Raw genomic sequence first — 18,755 nt, forward strand, 5'->3', positions numbered from 1 at the left:
TGCTCATAATCTCAGTTTGTTACCTGTATAAAAGACACCTGTCCACAGAAGCAATCAATCAAACTCTCCACCATGGCCAAGACCAAAGAGCTGTCCAAGGATGTCAGGGACAAGACTGTAGACCTACAAAAGGCTGGAATGGGCTACAAGACCATCGCCAAGCAGCTTGGTGAGACGGTGACAACAGTTGGTGCGATTATTCGCAAATGGAAGAAACACTAAATAACTGTCAATCTCCCTCGGTCTGGGGCTCCATGCAAGATCTCACCTCGTAGAGTTTCAATGATCATGAGAACGGTGAGGAATCAGCCCAGAACTACACGGGAGGATCTTGTCAATGATCTCAAGGCAGCTGGGACCATAGTCACCAAGAAAACAATTGGTAACACACTACGCCGTGAAGGACTGAAATCCTGCAGCACCCACAAGGTCCACTAATCAAGAAATCACATGAACAGGCCCGTCTGAAATTGGCCAATGAACATCTGAATGATTCAGAGGAGAACTGGGTGAAAGTGTCGTGGTCAGATGAGACCAAAATCAATCTCTTTGGCATCAACTCAACTCGCCGTGTTTGGAGGAGGAGGAATGCTGCCTATGACCCCAAGAACACCATCCCCACTGTCAAACATGGAGGTGTGGAAACATGTTTGGAGGTGTTTTTCTGCTAAGAGGACAGAACAATTACACCGCATCAAAGGGACGATGGACAGGGCCATGTAGCGTCAGGGCCAGGGCATTGAAAATGGGTCATGGATGGGTATTCCAGCATGACAATGACCCAAAACACATGACCAAGGCAACAAAAGAGTGGCTCAAGGAGAGTGGCATGGCCAGTCTCCAGACCTTAATCCCATAGAAAATCTGTGGAGGGAGCTGAAGGTTTGAGTTGCCAATTGTCAGCCTCAAAACCTTAATGACTTGGAGAGGACCTGCAAAGAGGAATGGGACAAAATCCCTCCTGAGATGTGTGCAAACCTGGTGGCCAACTACAAGAAACGTCTGACCTCTGTGATTCCCAACAAGTCAACAAGTCATGTTTTGCAAAGGGGTCAAATACTTATTTCACTCATGGAAATGCAAATAAATGTATAATTTTCTTAAAATGTGTTTTTCTGGATTTTGTTGTTTAAACCTACCATTAAAATTATAGACTGATCATTTCTTTGTCAGTGGGCAAACGTGCAACATCAGCCGGGGATCAAATGATTTTTTTTCCTCACTGTATGCTGGTCAAGCTAATAAATTGAAGACCAACAAAATATGTTCATCCTACCATACAAAACCACTCCAAAAATGTTTGTCAACGGCAGCTCACTCTCATAAACCACTGTGAATAATATAATCAAGGCAGTTTCACCGCTAAACCACTGTTGTTGTTGTTTTTTAATTAGAGCATTTTCAGTGTTTATTGGGACTGTGGTTCATTCCAGGGGAGTTGCTAGACCTAAAGTTCTACTGGGGCACAGGCCCCCATTACTCATATCACTTTTCTTTTTTGAAAGCCAGTTGCATTTACAACACAATTAAGGGGCATTGATTTGTGCGTGCATAGTCTTCGGTTAAACTGCGTTGCTTTTAGATGGGTTAATTCAGTTTTTCCTATATAGTTTAATGTCTTTATTTCAGGATAAGCAAAGTAAATTATGATTCAAATTTGAGATTTTACTGGGGCACAGCAGATTTTTACTGGGGCACGCGCCCCATTAAAAAGGGTCTAGCAACGCCCCTGGTTCATTCACTTAAAAAAACATTAAATGATTAGTCCAGAACTCGCCCTCATTTACTCACGCCCAGGTCATCCAAGATGTTCATGTCTTTTATTATTCAGTCAAAAAGAAATGAAGGTTTTTGAGGAGAACATTCCAGGATTTTTCTCCATATAGAGAACTTCAATGGGGATCAATGGTTTGAAGGTCTAAACTGCAGTTTCAGTGCAGCTTCAAAGGGCTCTACATGATCCCAGCCAAGAAATATGAGTCTTATTTAGCAAAACGATCTGTCATTTTCTAAGAAAAATTTCAATACCCTACCTTTCTAATCCAGGGCCCGGGGCCAGCGTGCGAGACGCTCGGGACAGTAGACAGGATCGTCACTGCCTTGTCACTAAAGATTAATTTGCCTGCGACTGTTTGTCAAATTCGTGCAAATACAGTCTTAGAATCGAGAAACAGCTTGTGTTTTTAAGCCTTTAAATGCTACCTTCTCTGTGATGTCACGAACACCATATTGCTTTTCGGTTCCTCTTATCTGATTGGATGTTGTAAGCACTGTTTTTTCCGTAACCTGGTAACAACCAGTACAGCGAAGAGACGGCAACATCAAATTATGAAGCTAAAAGGAAAACGTCTGTTTCTAACTCGCATTTGCGACTAAAAATTACTACGTGTGACTGTGAAAAAATATTTAGGAGCAACATGTGCGACTGACCCCATCAGCATATTTGTGTTTGCGCTCAGGGGAGCTTCAAAGGTTTCTACAAGTTTTTGCAACGTAGAGTAATTTCTCACAAATCCTTTCATAAACAAAGTGTAGAGAGAGTGTAAATAAGAGACTGACTGTGCAGTAAGTAATAGAGAGCGCCGTTGATTATAATAGAACTTTGTGATATCGCAAACTAAGACGAGTGACAACTTTTAATAATTTTTGTGGGAGTTTGTAAATGAGGTACTGATTTAATACAACAGTTAAATAAACAAGAAGTTATTATGTGATATACATTGCCTGACTATAACACTATTGCCTGATTATGCTCTGTTTCGTCGTCAAGCAGTCTGAAACAAGTCACAACTGAGCCGCTGTGTTTGAATGGAGATGCACAGCGGCTCAGTTGTGACATGTTTCAGACTGCTTGACGACGAAACAGAGCATAATCGTTTATGAATGAACGTGCGTTTTTAAAGAATCTAGTAAAATGATTCAATTTCCCATTCATTAAGAGTCACTTGCTTTAATCCCGAATGAACCATCCGTTCGAACGAATCAAATGAATAGTATGATTCAGTAATTAAATCAGTCTCTTGCCGCCACCTGCTGGCAGATATCTGTATTCAAAATTTTATAACATGAATTTATGAATTTGATTGCACTCATAGCACCTCTGAGTCCAATTAAACATATGAAAAGGTAAAAACAAAGGCAAAAAAAAAAAAAAAAAATCATGGACGACCACCATAAAACAAAATTTTTAACAAATTCTGCTTAATAACACTCTATTTACCAATATTGTTAAATTTTTCTTCTTTGCAACAACATTCCTTTAATAGGAATGGTGATCTAGGACAATCAACCTGGACATACTGTTGTGCATAAATTTACTTCATTACAATTATATATATATATATTTTAAATTGTCAATTGTATTTAAGGAAATATAGTTATGTTTGGCTTTTGACACATTATTTAAAATGTGGCTAAGAAATAACTATTAACTTTTTTTTTTTTTTTTTTTTTTGGTTGGGCAAGTAAAAATCTGAACCAAAAAAATCCTTAGCATTGAACCCTGTAATCTGAAGTACACAGATGAAGAACTAACTGTTGCGTGACCTTTTTGAGGTCAAGCTAGTGCAAGATGAGCATTTCTGGTTAAAAAGTATATAAATGTCTTTTTTTTTTTTTTTTAAATGTCTGATCTTTTCGCTAGATAAGACCTTTATTTCTCGGCCCGGATCATGTAAAGCCCTTTGAAGCTGCACTGAAACTGCAATTTGGACCTTCAACCTGCTGATCCCCATTGAAATCCACTATATGGAGAAAAATCCTGGAATGTTTTCCTCAAAAACCTTAATTTCTTTGCGACTCAAGACAGAAAGACATGAACATCTTGGATGACGTGAGGGCAAGTATTCATTCTGGAAGAGAACTTCACCTTTAAATACAGTCTCGCCTTTGTTTTTTGCTTTTAGTCAGTGTTTGTAATGTTGATTCATCTCGGAGCTGGTTGGTTTAAGTCCCCATGGAGAAAATGAATGGGGAAAAATACTTCCGGAAGCAAGGCTGCTGAAAAAGGTGGGCAGTGACTGTTGCGCAGTATTGACATTGGCGATAAGTGCACTGCTTGGCTGAGTAGCAGAAGCTGGCATTCTGCCTAGCGTCAGTTAAAAAAACATCTACCAACGGACATGTCAATGGAAAGTCCAAGTATATGTGTAAACTACCGTTCCAAAGTTCAGTATGATTTTTTAACGTATCTGAAAGAAGACTCTAATGTTCAATGGAGCTGCACTTATTTGATTAAAAATACTGTAAATACAGCAATATTCTAAAATATTATTACAATTTCATAAAACAGTTTTCTATTTGAATATATTTTCAAATGTAATGTATTTGTGTGTTTAAAGCTTCATTTTCAGCATCACTACTCCAGGCTTCAGTGTCACATGATCATTCAGAAATCATTTTAATATGCTGATTTGCTGCTTAAGAGACATTTTTATGTTGAAAAGAGTTTTGCTGCTTAATATTTTTGTGGAAACTGTGACACATAATGGTGTGCGATACTCACAAAAAATAATACCTCAATATTTTCTGGGATTTTATCAATAACGATAATTAGATTATATTTTATATTTTTCTGAGTGTGTATATTGTGCTTAAGGACTACCGTGCTTGACGTTCTTCATATTCTGTGTGGTCAGTTCACAGCAGTGTTAAAATTGTTCTTTTCCAAGTTTTTCAAGTTGATTGATTTCTAATGATTTTTACCTTTTTAAAGCCATTTTTTCTAAAACTGTACATGAATCAAATTCTTACGTTGATTCAGTCAAGTATCATAATAATACATTTAAGCTGTTACCAAATAAATTAAATCAGCATCAACAAAATTCATCTTTGCAGAAGGTGCATATAAAGTGGCTTTTAAATGTATTTACACATGTTAATGCAGCTATATTTGAAATTATTTTAAAAGCAAAAATATACTTTTAATAAAAAAAGAAATTAAAACTGCCAATCGGTTTCAGGTAGCCGCTGTTAATAAGTGAGTCATTGCAATTGAACCCAATCATTTAAACGGTTGATTCATTCAGGAACAAAACAAGTCAAGTTGCTCAAAGACGCAAAACCGTGCTGTGGCTGTGTTTGGAACAATTTTTGTTGGCGAAATTGAGCAAAACCAGGAAATATTCTGTCTAAAACGTAATTTTTTTAAATATTAACTTATTGTTTATTGAACTGTTGTATAAAATTAATATCACATTTGTAGTCATGCTGATTTTTGAAGCACTCTCTTCGTGTGATATTGATGAACTATATGAAATAGGGGTGTGCGATATGACCATTTTTGATCGTGGACGATTAAAATGTCTTCACGATCTGCTTTTGAATAAATATCGTAGTACTGTGCAACAGTGTGCCTCCGTCTCAATATACTGTACAACAGGACATACATTCACTCACTCACGGGACACTGCACTTATTCGTGTTTGCAATCACAAAAAAGTATGCATGTGCTTTAAAGCCTTGCTGGTTAAATAACGTTAAACCTAAGGCGTGCGCTAAAAGTCTGTCAAACAGCGCCTGATTACTGGACTAAGCTATCTTTGCCGTCTGATTCGCTAATACTGTCAAAAACACGCAAGGATTACATATAAACACAGTTGCTTATGTCTAAAGTGAAAGTAAACAGCTGAGAGAAAAACGGATGCGCGCTTGTATAATAGATGCGTGCAGCTCTTAAAGCGACAGAACTAAACATGCTGCCGATTGTCATTAAAGGGACAGTGCACCCAAAAATGTACTCACTCACATGTTGTCCCAAATCTCTGATTTTTTTTTCTTGTGCTGAACACAAAAGAAGATATTTTGAAAAAAGTGGATAAGAGTAGCTGGTCCCCACTCACTTTGATAGTGGTAAAAAAATAAATACAATTCTACGGAAGTAACCGAGGAACCTGTTGGGTCACCCACGTTATTATGTTCAACATGTTTTATACTTAAAAAACTGGCGAATGAGTAAAAAAAGACTGAATTGTCATTTTTGGGTGATGGTACGCTAATAAAACAAAAAACAAAGGAAAATCGCTCACTGCTCTAGTCTAGACTGAAGAACTTTAATATAGTTGCTTTAATAAGAGTCAATGTATAATTTATGTATATAAAGTATATGGTGTTTTATATTTGTTAATACTACTGATAAATACACCTACTGTACCTGAAAATTAAAGCCTTGTTGTTGTTTTTTTATTTGTATATTAAGTGTATTTGTAACATATAGCCTATTTTTGTTTTTATTTTTTAATAACAAAGATAAAATTTGACCCTGGACCACAAAACCCGTCTTAAGTAGCAATAGCCAAAATACACTGTATGGGTCAAAATGATCGATTTTTCTTTTATGCCAAAAATCATTAGCATTTTAAGTAAAGATCATGTTCCATGAAGATATTTTGTAAATTTTCTACAATAAATATATAAAAACTTGATTTTTTTATTAGTAATATGCATTGCTGAGAACTTCATTTGGACAACTTTTAAGGCAATTTTCTCAATATTTAGATTTTTTTGCATCCTCAGATTCCAGGTTTTCAAATAGTCGTATCTCAGACAAACATTGTCCTATTTTAACAAACAATATATCAATGGAAAGCTTATTTACTCATCTTTCAGATGACGTAAGAATCTCAGTTTCGACAAATTTACACTTATGACTGGTTTTATGGTCCAGGGTCACAAATAATAACAAGGTTTTTTTTTTTTTTTTTTTTTTATCTTCGGCCACTTTGGCCTAAATATCTACTTTTCTTTTTGTTTTATATTTTGTTGTAAGGTTTTGGTTTTAAAACAGCGAAATTAGTTTGGCTGTACTGCTCAGACAACTTGTAAAATAGTAAAACCAACATGACAAACAATCGTGATAAAATCGTGATATTTCTGACAAAATCGTGATATGATATTTTTGCCATATCGCCCACCCCTAATATGAAATGATATAAATATACATTTTCAGCCCCCATATCTTAAATTATGTGATCATTCTAAATGCATTTTAATAAACTGAATCATGCAGCGAAAGAACACACTCTAAATGCGTACTTTCTAGACTTCATCACGTAATGTGATGTTATGCATGCACTCTGCAATATGCTCGATAATGTCAGATCGCACATCGTTAAAGCAACAATTACGATATTATCGCAGACTTTTTTCCCAGGATTATTTGATGAACAAAGTTCAAAAGACACACACACACAGACATTACATCAGTCTCTTACAGATGCAAAATATTTACTTATTTGTTAATAATATAGCAACAAAAGTACAATATGTGCACCTGTGACCTCTCCCAATTTTGCCATATACAGCCTAACAAGTGCAGACATGGTGTAATCATGCCCATGAGACACAGACACACCCACCTCTATACCAACACCACCCACTCCAGCTCTCAGGATAGTCTTTCACACTCTTACACACACACACACACACAATACACATGTTTGTATTATAGCACAAACAAGAGCTCTTTACCTCTATGAAGAGATCCCTGGCTTTCACGCATCCGTTCCCACACAGAACCAGCTGTTTTCTCCATTTGTAATGAAGGTGACTGAAACTTTTACAACCGTAAATTACGTTAGCGACATCTAAACCATCCCAGCAGCCACTGTTATCTTTTTTATCTGATTAGGACAAACTGCCAAGAACATGCATCCAAGCTCGCATCAAAGCTCCTACAATCAAGAAAAAGCACTCAGTCTTTGCATGTAAGATCACAGCTAGGTAAATGTGGGAAAAAAAAAAACACACATGGTAGTTTCTCATGTCAAAATCCCTCGGCGCTCTGTTCATATTGCCCTGCCCCGAGGGTGAGCTGGATCTGTTTGAATTAGCTAGTTCATAGCAACAAGAACCAACAGGGTCAGTCGCACACGCCGTCTAAAGACCTCGAGTGCCCACGGGCGATAATTCAAGCTGACATCTCCCCTTTGTTGTCTTCTGGTGAAATGAAAATGAAAGCCAATTACAAATCCCAACCTCACGTTCGCCGTGCGACAAGCACAAAACCTGTTTTGAGTGAGCTGGGGTGAATCTTGTTTTTTGTCATTCGTGGAAAGCCAATGCATTGTTCTCAACCCAGGTTTCCTGGAAATGTGCACTTTGGATTTTTTTTTAAAAACAGGAGTCACATGAATATTGCAACGATATTTAGACGTATGTTAAGTTTGACTAGTCATGTGTTTTATTCTTGTGTCACATTAGAAACATCCTAAACCAAATTAAATATAAACAAATCTCAGTTTGGTTTATATAGCTGAATGCAATAAAAAGACCAGGCTCAAGTATATCTGCTTTTGGACTCTAGAATGAAAATTTCCTTCGAAGAGATTGAAATTAGGAAGTAAGTCAAGGCCGGAACTGGAAGCCACATTTCCACTGCACAATGTGCGGGAGGGCCATAGGAGAGAGAGTCATGTCCTTGCCAACCCCTCAAATTTTCCAGAGGGGATAGCTTGTGTTTTTTTTTATCGTTTGAGCTCGGAAAGATGAATGCAGTTAATAAAGCGAGCCATCAGAGGCGCGTGGCCCCGGCTCTCAGACGAACGCTGTCTTCGCACGGGAAAGAGAAAGCAGAAAGCAAGCAATAGTACGTGGATGAATGGTTCAGATGAAAGATAATAGGAAAGAGGGAAAAGCAGAGCACAGAGGAGGGGAGGAGGAAAGGAAGAGGGGGAGGGGAAGCCAGAATACTGTACGACAGGCGAGCGAACGCTCGAATGTTGCCGCAGATATCCGTACAACACTTTCACGTGTGGCCCCATGCAGAAGGAAAGGTAAACGTTTACCTAATGGCAAGCCTTTGTTCAGCAAATGCGAGCTTCCCATCTCTTAGGATCCGCCGGAAAAGCGAGCGTGTCTCCTCAGCAAGGCATTCACCAAAATCCTCAGCATATGGCGGCTACTTCAATTTTCTTATTCCTTCTTTTCTGTGAGTAGCTAGCTTAAGCACACACGCGCTCTCGCGCTCCCACCCCTCCTTGTCTTTCTCTTTCTCTCTCTAACTCCCTCTCTCCCCCCCTGCTCCCTCACTTTCTATTTCGACTCTCTCACTCGGACAAACACGCATGCACACACAGAATGCAAGTGTCACTGCATTTATGGGAGTGGGAGAGCGAGCGAGAGAGAGAGAGAGAGAGAGAGAGAGAGAGAAACGAGTGCGAGGTGGCTACAAGAAAGACTGAAGAGGAATGGGGTGGAGCCTGTGCTCTCACAAAATTGATCTTTTGTTTCCTGAGAGGGGGCAAAGAGAAAAAAAGATAATGGAAAATTGCGAAAGAAAAACAAGACCGGGGGAAGGAAATCGGCCTGTGCGTTTCTCACCATTAACATTTCATGACAGACTGTTTCGGAAAACACAAAACACAGAGACTGAAATGATTAAGTCACATACAAACAGGGAGTTTCTCTGAGCACCTCCAACTGTAGATAAATGCTCGTGTTGAGGGAGAGTTAATTAAACGCCTCTGACAGTGATGGTTCTGGCTTATTTAGCCCTCAGAAAACCAATTACTGAATCCTACAGCCCTGATGGGCAGCTCAGAGACATGTCCAAAAATAAGTAGGTACAAAATAAGTACAAGCAGGGTCCGGGGCCGCTCACACAGGCCACTCGATGTGTTACAAAAAAACGGGAGCGGAGTGGACAAAACTTAGGTGTTAAAAATTTAATTTGAAACCTTTTTAGTGCTCTAATGTTTTTTCTCGAGTCATGGCCTTTTGCTTTATGAGTCATATATTGCAAATTTATTCTCGTAATTTCGATTTATTCTAAAAATATTTTGACTCTGTTCTCATAATTTTTACTTTATTCTTGTCATTTAAAATTTTTTCTCAGAATAGTTTGACTTTATTCTCAAAATATTTTGACTTTATTCTAATAATTTCAACTTTATTCTCATAATTTTGAATTTTTTCTCTAAATATTTTGACTTTATTTTGATCATTTTGACTTTATTCTAATAATTTCAACTTTATTCTCATAATTGTGAATTTTTTCTCTAAATATTTTGGCTTTATTCTCAAAATATTGCAATTTATTCTCATAATTTTGACTTTATTCTCAAAATATTTTGACTTTATTCTAATAATTTCAACTTTATTCTCACAATTTTGAATTTTTTCTCTAAATATTTTGACTTTATTTTGATCATTTTGACTTTATTCTAATAATTTCAACTTTATTCTCATAATTGTGAATTTTTTCTCTAAATATTTTGGCTTTATTCTCAAAATATTGCAAATTTATTCTCGTAATTTTGACTTTATTCTCGAAATATTTTGACTTTATTATTTAGACTTTATTCTTAAAATATTGCAAATTTATTCTCAAAATATTTTGACGTTATTATCACAATATTTCTACTTTATTCTTAAAATATTTTGACTTTATTCTCAAAATATTTTGACTTTATTCTAAAAAATATTGTGAATTAATTCTCAAAATATTTTGACTTTATTCCCGAAATATTTCTACTTTATTTTTGAAATATTTTGACTTTATTCTCAAAGTATTTTGACTTTATTCTCAAAATATTGCAAATTAATTCTCAAAATATTTTGACGGTATTATCACAATATTTTGACTTTATTTTCATAATATTTCCTCTTTTTGTTCATAATATTTCCTCTTTATTCTCAAAATATTTCAACTTTATTCTCAAAATATTTTGACTTTATTTTCATAATATTTCCTCTTTATGTTCATATTATTTCCTCTTTATTTTCAAAATATTTAGACTTTATTCTCAAAATATTGCAAATTTATTCTCATTATTTTTACTTTATTCTCAAAATATTTCAACTTTATTCTCAAAATATTGCAAATTTATTCTAAAAATATTTTGACTTTATTCTCAAAATAGTTTTACTTTATTCTCATAATTTCGACTATCCTCGTAATTTTGATTATGTTCTCAAAATATTTAGACTTTATTCTCAAAATATTTTGACTTTATTTTCAAAATATTTAGAATTTATTCTCAAAATATTGCAAATTTATTCTCATTATTTTTACTTTATTCTCAAAATATTTTGACTTTATTTTCAAACTATTTAGAATTTATTCTCAAAATATTGCAAATTTATTCTCATTATTTTTACTTTATTCTCAAAATATTTTGACTTTTTTCTCAAAATATTGCAAATTAATTCTCAAAATATTTTGACTTTATTACCGAAATAGACTTTATTCTTGTCATTTCTACTTTATTCTCGAAATATTTTGACTTTATTCTCAAAATATTTCAACTTTATTCTCAAAATATGGCAAATTTATTCTCAAAATATTTTGACTTTATTTTCAAAATATTGCAAATTTATTCTCAAAATATTTTGACTTTATTATCACAATATTTCTACTATATTCTCAAAATATTTAGACTTTATTCTCAAAATATTGCAAATTAATTCTCAAAATATTTTGACTTTATTCTCAAAATATTTCAACTTTATTCTCAAAATATGGCAAATTTATTCTCAAAATATTTTGACTTTATTTTCAAAATATTGCAAATTTATTTGTATTATTTTGACTTTGTTCTCAAAATATTTCAACTTTATTCTCAAAATATGGCAAATTTATTCTAAAAATATTTTGACTTTATTCTCAAAATATTTCAACTTTACAGTTGTAATTTTGACTTTGTTCTCAAAATAGTTTTACTTTATTCTCATAATTTCGACTATCCTCGTAATTTCGATGTTCTCAAAATATTTAGACTTTATTCTCAAAATATTGCAAATTAATTCTCAAAATATTTTGACTTTATTATCACAATATTTCTACTTTATTCTCAAAATATTTAGACTTTATTCTCAAAATATTGCAAATTAATTCTCAAAATATTTTGACTTTATTATCACAATATTTCTACTTTATTCTCAAAATATTTTGACCTTATTTTCATAATATTTCCCCTTTATTTTCAAACTATTTAGAATTTATTCTCAAAATATTGCAAATTTATTCTCATTATTTTTACTTTATTCTCAAAATATTTCAACTTTACAGTTGTAATTTTGACTTTGTTCTCAAAATAGTTTTACTTTATTCTCATAATTTCGACTATCCTCGTAATTTCGATGTTCTCAAAATATTTAGACTTTATTCTCAAAATATTGCAAATTTATTCTCAAAATATTTTGACTTTATTATCACAATATTTCTACTTTATTCTCAAAATATTTAGACTTTATTCTCAAAATATTGCAAATTAATTCTCAAAATATTTTGACTTTATTCTCAAAATATTTCAACTTTATTCTCAAAATATTTTGACTTTATTATCACAATATTTCTACTTTATTCTCAAAATATTTAGACTTTATTCTCAAAATATTGCAAATTAATTCTCAAAATATTTTGACTTTATTATCACAATATTTCTACTTTATTCTCAAAATATTTTGACCTTATTTTCATAATATTTCCCCTTTATTTTCAAACTATTTAGAATTTATTCTCAAAATATTGCAAATTTATTCTCATTATTTTTACTTTATTCTCAAAATATTTCAACTTTATTCTCAAAATATTGCAAATTTATTCTAAAAATATTTTGACTTTATTCTCAAAATAGTTTTACTTTATTCTCATAATTTCGACTATCCTCGTAATTTTGATTATGTTCTCAAAATATTTAGACTTTATTCTCAAAATATTTTGACTTTATTTTCAAAATATTTAGAATTTATTCTCAAAATATTGCAAATTTATTCTCATTATTTTTACTTTATTCTCAAAATATTTTGACTTTATTTTCAAACTATTTAGAATTTATTCTCAAAATATTGCAAATTTATTCTCATTATTTTTACTTTATTCTCAAAATATTTTGACTTTTTTCTCAAAATATTGCAAATTAATTCTCAAAATATTTTGACTTTATTACCGAAATAGACTTTATTCTTGTCATTTCTACTTTATTCTCGAAATATTTTGACTTTATTCTCAAAATATTTCAACTTTATTCTCAAAATATGGCAAATTTATTCTCAAAATATTTTGACTTTATTTTCAAAATATTGCAAATTTATTCTCAAAATATTTTGACTTTATTATCACAATATTTCTACTATATTCTCAAAATATTTAGACTTTATTCTCAAAATATTGCAAATTAATTCTCAAAATATTTTGACTTTATTATCACAATATTTCTACTTTATTCTCAAAATATTTTGACCTTATTTTCATAATATTTCCCCTTTATTTTCAAACTATTTAGAATTTATTCTCAAAATATTGCAAATTTATTCTCATTATTTTTACTTTATTCTCAAAATATTTCAACTTTATTCTCAAAATATTGCAAATTTATTCTAAAAATATTTTGACTTTATTCTCAAAATAGTTTTACTTTATTCTCATAATTTCGACTATCCTCGTAATTTTGATTATGTTCTCAAAATATTTAGACTTTATTCTCAAAATATTTTGACTTTATTTTCAAAATATTGCAAATTTATTCTCAAAATATTTTGACTTTATTATCACAATATTTCTACTTTATTCTCAAAATATTTAGACTTTATTCTCAAAATATTGCAAATTAATTCTCAAAATATTTTGACTTTATTATCACAATATTTCTACTTTATTCTCAAAATATTTTGACCTTATTTTCATAATATTTCCCCTTTATTTTCAAACTATTTAGAATTTATTCTCAAAATATTGCAAATTTATTCTCATTATTTTTACTTTATTCTCAAAATATTTCAACTTTATTCTCAAAATATTGCAAATTTATTCTAAAAATATTTTGACTTTATTCTCAAAATAGTTTTACTTTATTCTCATAATTTCGACTATCCTCGTAATTTTGATTATGTTCTCAAAATATTTAGACTTTATTCTCAAAATATTTTGACTTTATTTTCAAAATATTTAGAATTTATTCTCAAAATATTGCAAATTTATTCTCATTATTTTTACTTTATTCTCAAAATATTTTGACTTTATTTTCAAACTATTTAGAATTTATTCTCAAAATATTGCAAATTTATTCTCATTATTTTTACTTTATTCTCAAAATATTTTGACTTTTTTCTCAAAATATTGCAAATTAATTCTCAAAATATTTTGACTTTATTACCGAAATAGACTTTATTCTTGTCATTTCTACTTTATTCTCGAAATATTTTGACTTTATTCTCAAAATATTTCAACTTTATTCTCAAAATATGGCAAATTTATTCTCAAAATATTTTGACTTTATTTTCAAAATATTGCAAATTTATTCTCAAAATATTTTGACTTTATTATCACAATATTTCTACTATATTCTCAAAATATTTAGACTTTATTCTCAAAATATTGCAAATTAATTCTCAAAATATTTTGACTTTATTCTCAAAATATTTCAACTTTATTCTCAAAATATGGCAAATTTATTCTCAAAATATTTTGACTTTATTTTCAAAATATTGCAAATTTATTTGTATTATTTTGACTTTGTTCTCAAAATATTTCAACTTTATTCTCAAAATATGGCAAATTTATTCTAAAAATATTTTGACTTTATTCTCAAAATATTTCAACTTTACAGTTGTAATTTTGACTTTGTTCTCAAAATAGTTTTACTTTATTCTCATAATTTCGACTATCCTCGTAATTTCGATGTTCTCAAAATATTTAGACTTTATTCTCAAAATATTGCAAATTAATTCTCAAAATATTTTGACTTTATTATCACAATATTTCTACTTTATTCTCAAAATATTTAGACTTTATTCTCAAAATATTGCAAATTAATTCTCAAAATATTTTGACTTTATTATCACAATATTTCTACTTTATTCTCAAAATATTTTGACCTTATTTTCATAATATTTCCCCTTTATTTTCAAACTATTTAGAATTTATTCTCAAAATATTGCAAATTTATTCTCATTATTTTGACTTTATTCTCAAAATATTTCAACTTTACAGTTGTAATTTTGACTTTGTTCTCAAAATAGTTTTACTTTATTCTCATAATTTCGACTATCCTCGTAATTTCGATGTTCTCAAAATATTTAGACTTTATTCTCAAAATATTGCAAATTTATTCTCAAAATATTTTGACTTTATTATCACAATATTTCTACTTTATTCTCAAAATATTTAGACTTTATTCTCAAAATATTGCAAATTAATTCTCAAAATATTTTGACTTTATTCTCAAAATATTTCAACTTTATTCTCAAAATATTTTGACTTTATTATCACAATATTTCTACTTTATTCTCAAAATATTTAGACTTTATTCTCAAAATATTGCAAATTAATTCTCAAAATATTTAGACTTTATTCTCAAAATATTTCAACTTTATTCTCAAAATATGGCAAATTTATTCTCAAAATATTTTGACTTTATTTTCAAAATATTGCAAATTTATTTGTATTATTTTGACTTTGTTCTCAAAATATTTCAACTTTATTCTCAAAATATTGCAAATTTATTCTAAAAATATTTTGACTTTATTCTCAAAATATTTCAACTTTACAGTTGTAATTTTGACTTTGTTCTCAAAATAGTTTTACTTTATTCTCATAATTTCGATGTTCTCAAAATATTTAGACTTTATTCTCAAAATATTTCAACTTTATTCTCAAAATATGGCAAATTTATTCTCAAAATATTTTGACTTTATTTTCAAAATATTGCAAATTTATTTGTATTATTTTGACTTTGTTCTCAAAATATTTCAACTTTATTCTCAAAATATGGCAAATTTATTCTAAAAATATTTTGACTTTATTCTCAAAATATTTCAACTTTACAGTTGTAATTTTGACTTTGTTCTCAAAATAGTTTTACTTTATTCTCATAATTTCGACTATCCTCGTAATTTCGATGTTCTCAAAATATTTAGACTTTATTCTCAAAATATTGCAAATTAATTCTCAAAATATTTTGACTTTATTATCACAATATTTCTACTTTATTCTCAAAATATTTCAACTTTATTCTCAAAATATGGCAAATTTATTCTAAAAATATTTTGACTTTATTCTCAAAATATTTCAACTTTACAGTTGTAATTTTGACTTTGTTCTCAAAATAGTTTTACTTTATTCTCATAATTTCGACTATCCTCGTAATTTCGATGTTCTCAAAATATTTAGACTTTATTCTCAAAATATTGCAAATTAATTCTCAAAATATTTTGACTTTATTATCACAATATTTCTACTTTATTCTCAAAATATTTAGACTTTATTCTCAAAATATGGCAAATTTATTCTAAAAATATTTTGACTTTATTCTCAAAATATTTCAACTTTACAGTTGTAATTTTGACTTTGTTCTCAAAATAGTTTTACTTTATTCTCATAATTTCGACTATCCTCGTAATTTCGATGTTCTCAAAATATTTAGACTTTATTCTCAAAATATTGCAAATTAATTCTCAAAATATTTTGACTTCATTATCACAATATTTCTACTTTATTCTCAAAATATTTTGACCTTATTTTCATAATATCTCCCCTTTATTTTCAAACTATTTAGAATTTATTCTCAAAATATTGCAAATTTATTCTCATTATTTTTACTTTATTCTCAAAATATTTTGACTTTTTTCTCAAAATATTTAGACTTTATTCTCAAAATATTGCAAATTAATTCTCAAAATATTTTGACTTTATTCTCAAAATATTGCAAATTTATTCTCGTAATTTTGACTTTATTCTCAAAATATTGCAAATTAATTCTCAAAATATTTTGACTTTATTCTCATAATTTTTACTTTATTCTTGTCATTTCTACTTTATTCTCGAAATATTTTGACTTCATTCTCAAAGTATTTTGACTTTATTCTCAAAATATTGCAAATTTATTCTCAAAATATTTTGACTTTATTTTCAAAATATTTTAACTTTAGTTTCATAATTTTGCCTTTATTCTCAAAATAGTTTTACTTTATTCTCATAATTTCGACTATCCTCGTAATTTTGATTATGTTCTCAAAATATTTAGACTTTATTCTCAAAATATTGCAGATTTATTCTCGCAATTTTGACTTTATTCTTAAAATATTGCAAATTAATTCTCAAAATATTTTGACTTCATTATCACAATATTTCTATTTTATTCTCAAAATATTTTGACTTCATTATCACAATATTTCTACTTTATTCTCAAAATATTTTGACCTTATTTTCATAATATTTCCCCTTTATTTTCAAACTATTTAGAATTTATTCTCAAAATATTTTGACTTTATTCTCAAAATATTTCAACTTTACTGTTGTAATTTTGCCTTTATTCTCAAAATAGTTTGACTTTATTCTCATAATTTTGACTATCCTCGTAATTTCAATTCTGTTCTCAAAATATTTAGACTTTATTCTCAAAATATTGCAAATTAATTCTCAAAATATTTTGACTTTATTATCATAATATTTCTACTTTATTCTCAAAATATTTCCTCTTTATTCTCAAAATATTTACATTTTTATTTCGTAATTTTGACTTTATTCTCAAAATAGTTTTACTATATTCTCATAATTTCGATTGTTCTCAAAATATTTTGACTTTATTCTCAAAATATTTCAACTTTATTCTCAAAATATATCAACTTTCTCAAAATATTTAGACTTTATTCGTATAAATTTGACTTTATTCTTAAAATATTTTAACTTTATTCTCATAATTTTGACTCCATTCTCATAATTTCGACCTCATTCTCGTTATTTTGACTTTTTTTTTTTAAATATTTAAACTTTCTTTTCAAAGACTTTATTCTCGTATTTTTGAATTTTTTCTCAAAGTATTTCAACTTTATTCTCAGATTTCTGACTTTATTCTCATATTTTTGACTTAGTTCTTCAAATATTTAGAGTTTATTTTTGTAATTTTTACTTTTTTTCTCTAAATATTATGACTAATCTTGTAATCTTATTACAAAATAAGTACAAACAGGGTCAGGGGCCGCTCACACAGGCCACTCTACGTTTAAAAAAAAAACGGCAGCGGAGTGGACAAAACGCAGGTGTTAAACATTTTCATTCGAAACCCTGTTCAGCGCTCTTCCACGTTTTTCTCGAGTCATTCTGGCCTTTTGCTTTATGAGTCATTTGCTTTCAGTGGTAAAGCAGAAACTGTTTAGTGTATTTTACTGCTGCAGCTTTCATCAGTAACTAGCAAATTCAGCTGATTCATGGAGATAAACGCACAATGAAAAGCATCCGTTTGACACGGGCCACATTCAACTGATGATCCAATCTTGTGCAAATGTGCTCAAATATAATTTGTCAAAGGATGTTATGGCATTGATACAGCTTAAGCGCTATTGACACCATCTACATGCTGGTGATTACCACAAACCTTGGTATGTAAAAACAAACAAGAATTACATTTACTGTAGAGAACTTGGAATGAAAGTTGAGACGTTTTGAAGGCTTAAAAGCAGAAATGAAGTGCTTAAATTTCTGTTAAAGCACTTACACTACTGTTTAAATATGACAGTGTTTTAGTGATCTAAGATTACGAGATTAAAGTAAAAAAAGTTATGAGAATAAAAAAAAATATTTTGAGAATGAAGTCAGAATTCCGAGAATAAAGTCTGGTGCTCCCAATCCTGGCCATTTGCATGCGCAAAACCCTATAGGCTATAGTCTCCTAGGATATAACTTTAATCTCGTAATTGCTATGATTTAATTGGTAACACTTTACAATAAGGTTCATTAATTAAACATTAGTTAATGTACTAACTAACATGAACTAACCATGAGCAATACATTTGTTACTGTATTAACTAATCTTCATTAA

The 18,755-nt window shown here is 30.1% G+C and overlaps 1 protein-coding gene across 2 annotated transcripts in view; it reads right to left on the reverse strand.

The window, feature by feature from the left end:
• The window catches only part of ctbp1 (C-terminal binding protein 1), a 55,586-nt gene that overhangs the window by 22,222 nt on the left and 14,609 nt on the right, over positions 1–18,755 (reverse strand). Inside the window, exon 1 of one of the 2 annotated variants that reach the window (XM_073820364.1) lies at positions 8,784–9,123. The exons of the other annotated variant lie outside the window; for it this stretch is intronic. Coding sequence (XP_073676465.1) covers positions 8,784–8,823 — 40 coding nt within the window. The 5' untranslated portion in view covers positions 8,824–9,123. Of the gene's footprint in view, positions 1–8,783; positions 9,124–18,755 lie in introns of those variants that run through there. 2 annotated transcript variants of the gene reach the window in all.

The sequence above is a fragment of the Garra rufa genome, chromosome 16, assembly GCF_049309525.1.
Source record: "Garra rufa chromosome 16, GarRuf1.0, whole genome shotgun sequence".
NCBI lineage: Eukaryota > Metazoa > Chordata > Actinopteri > Cypriniformes > Cyprinidae > Garra > Garra rufa.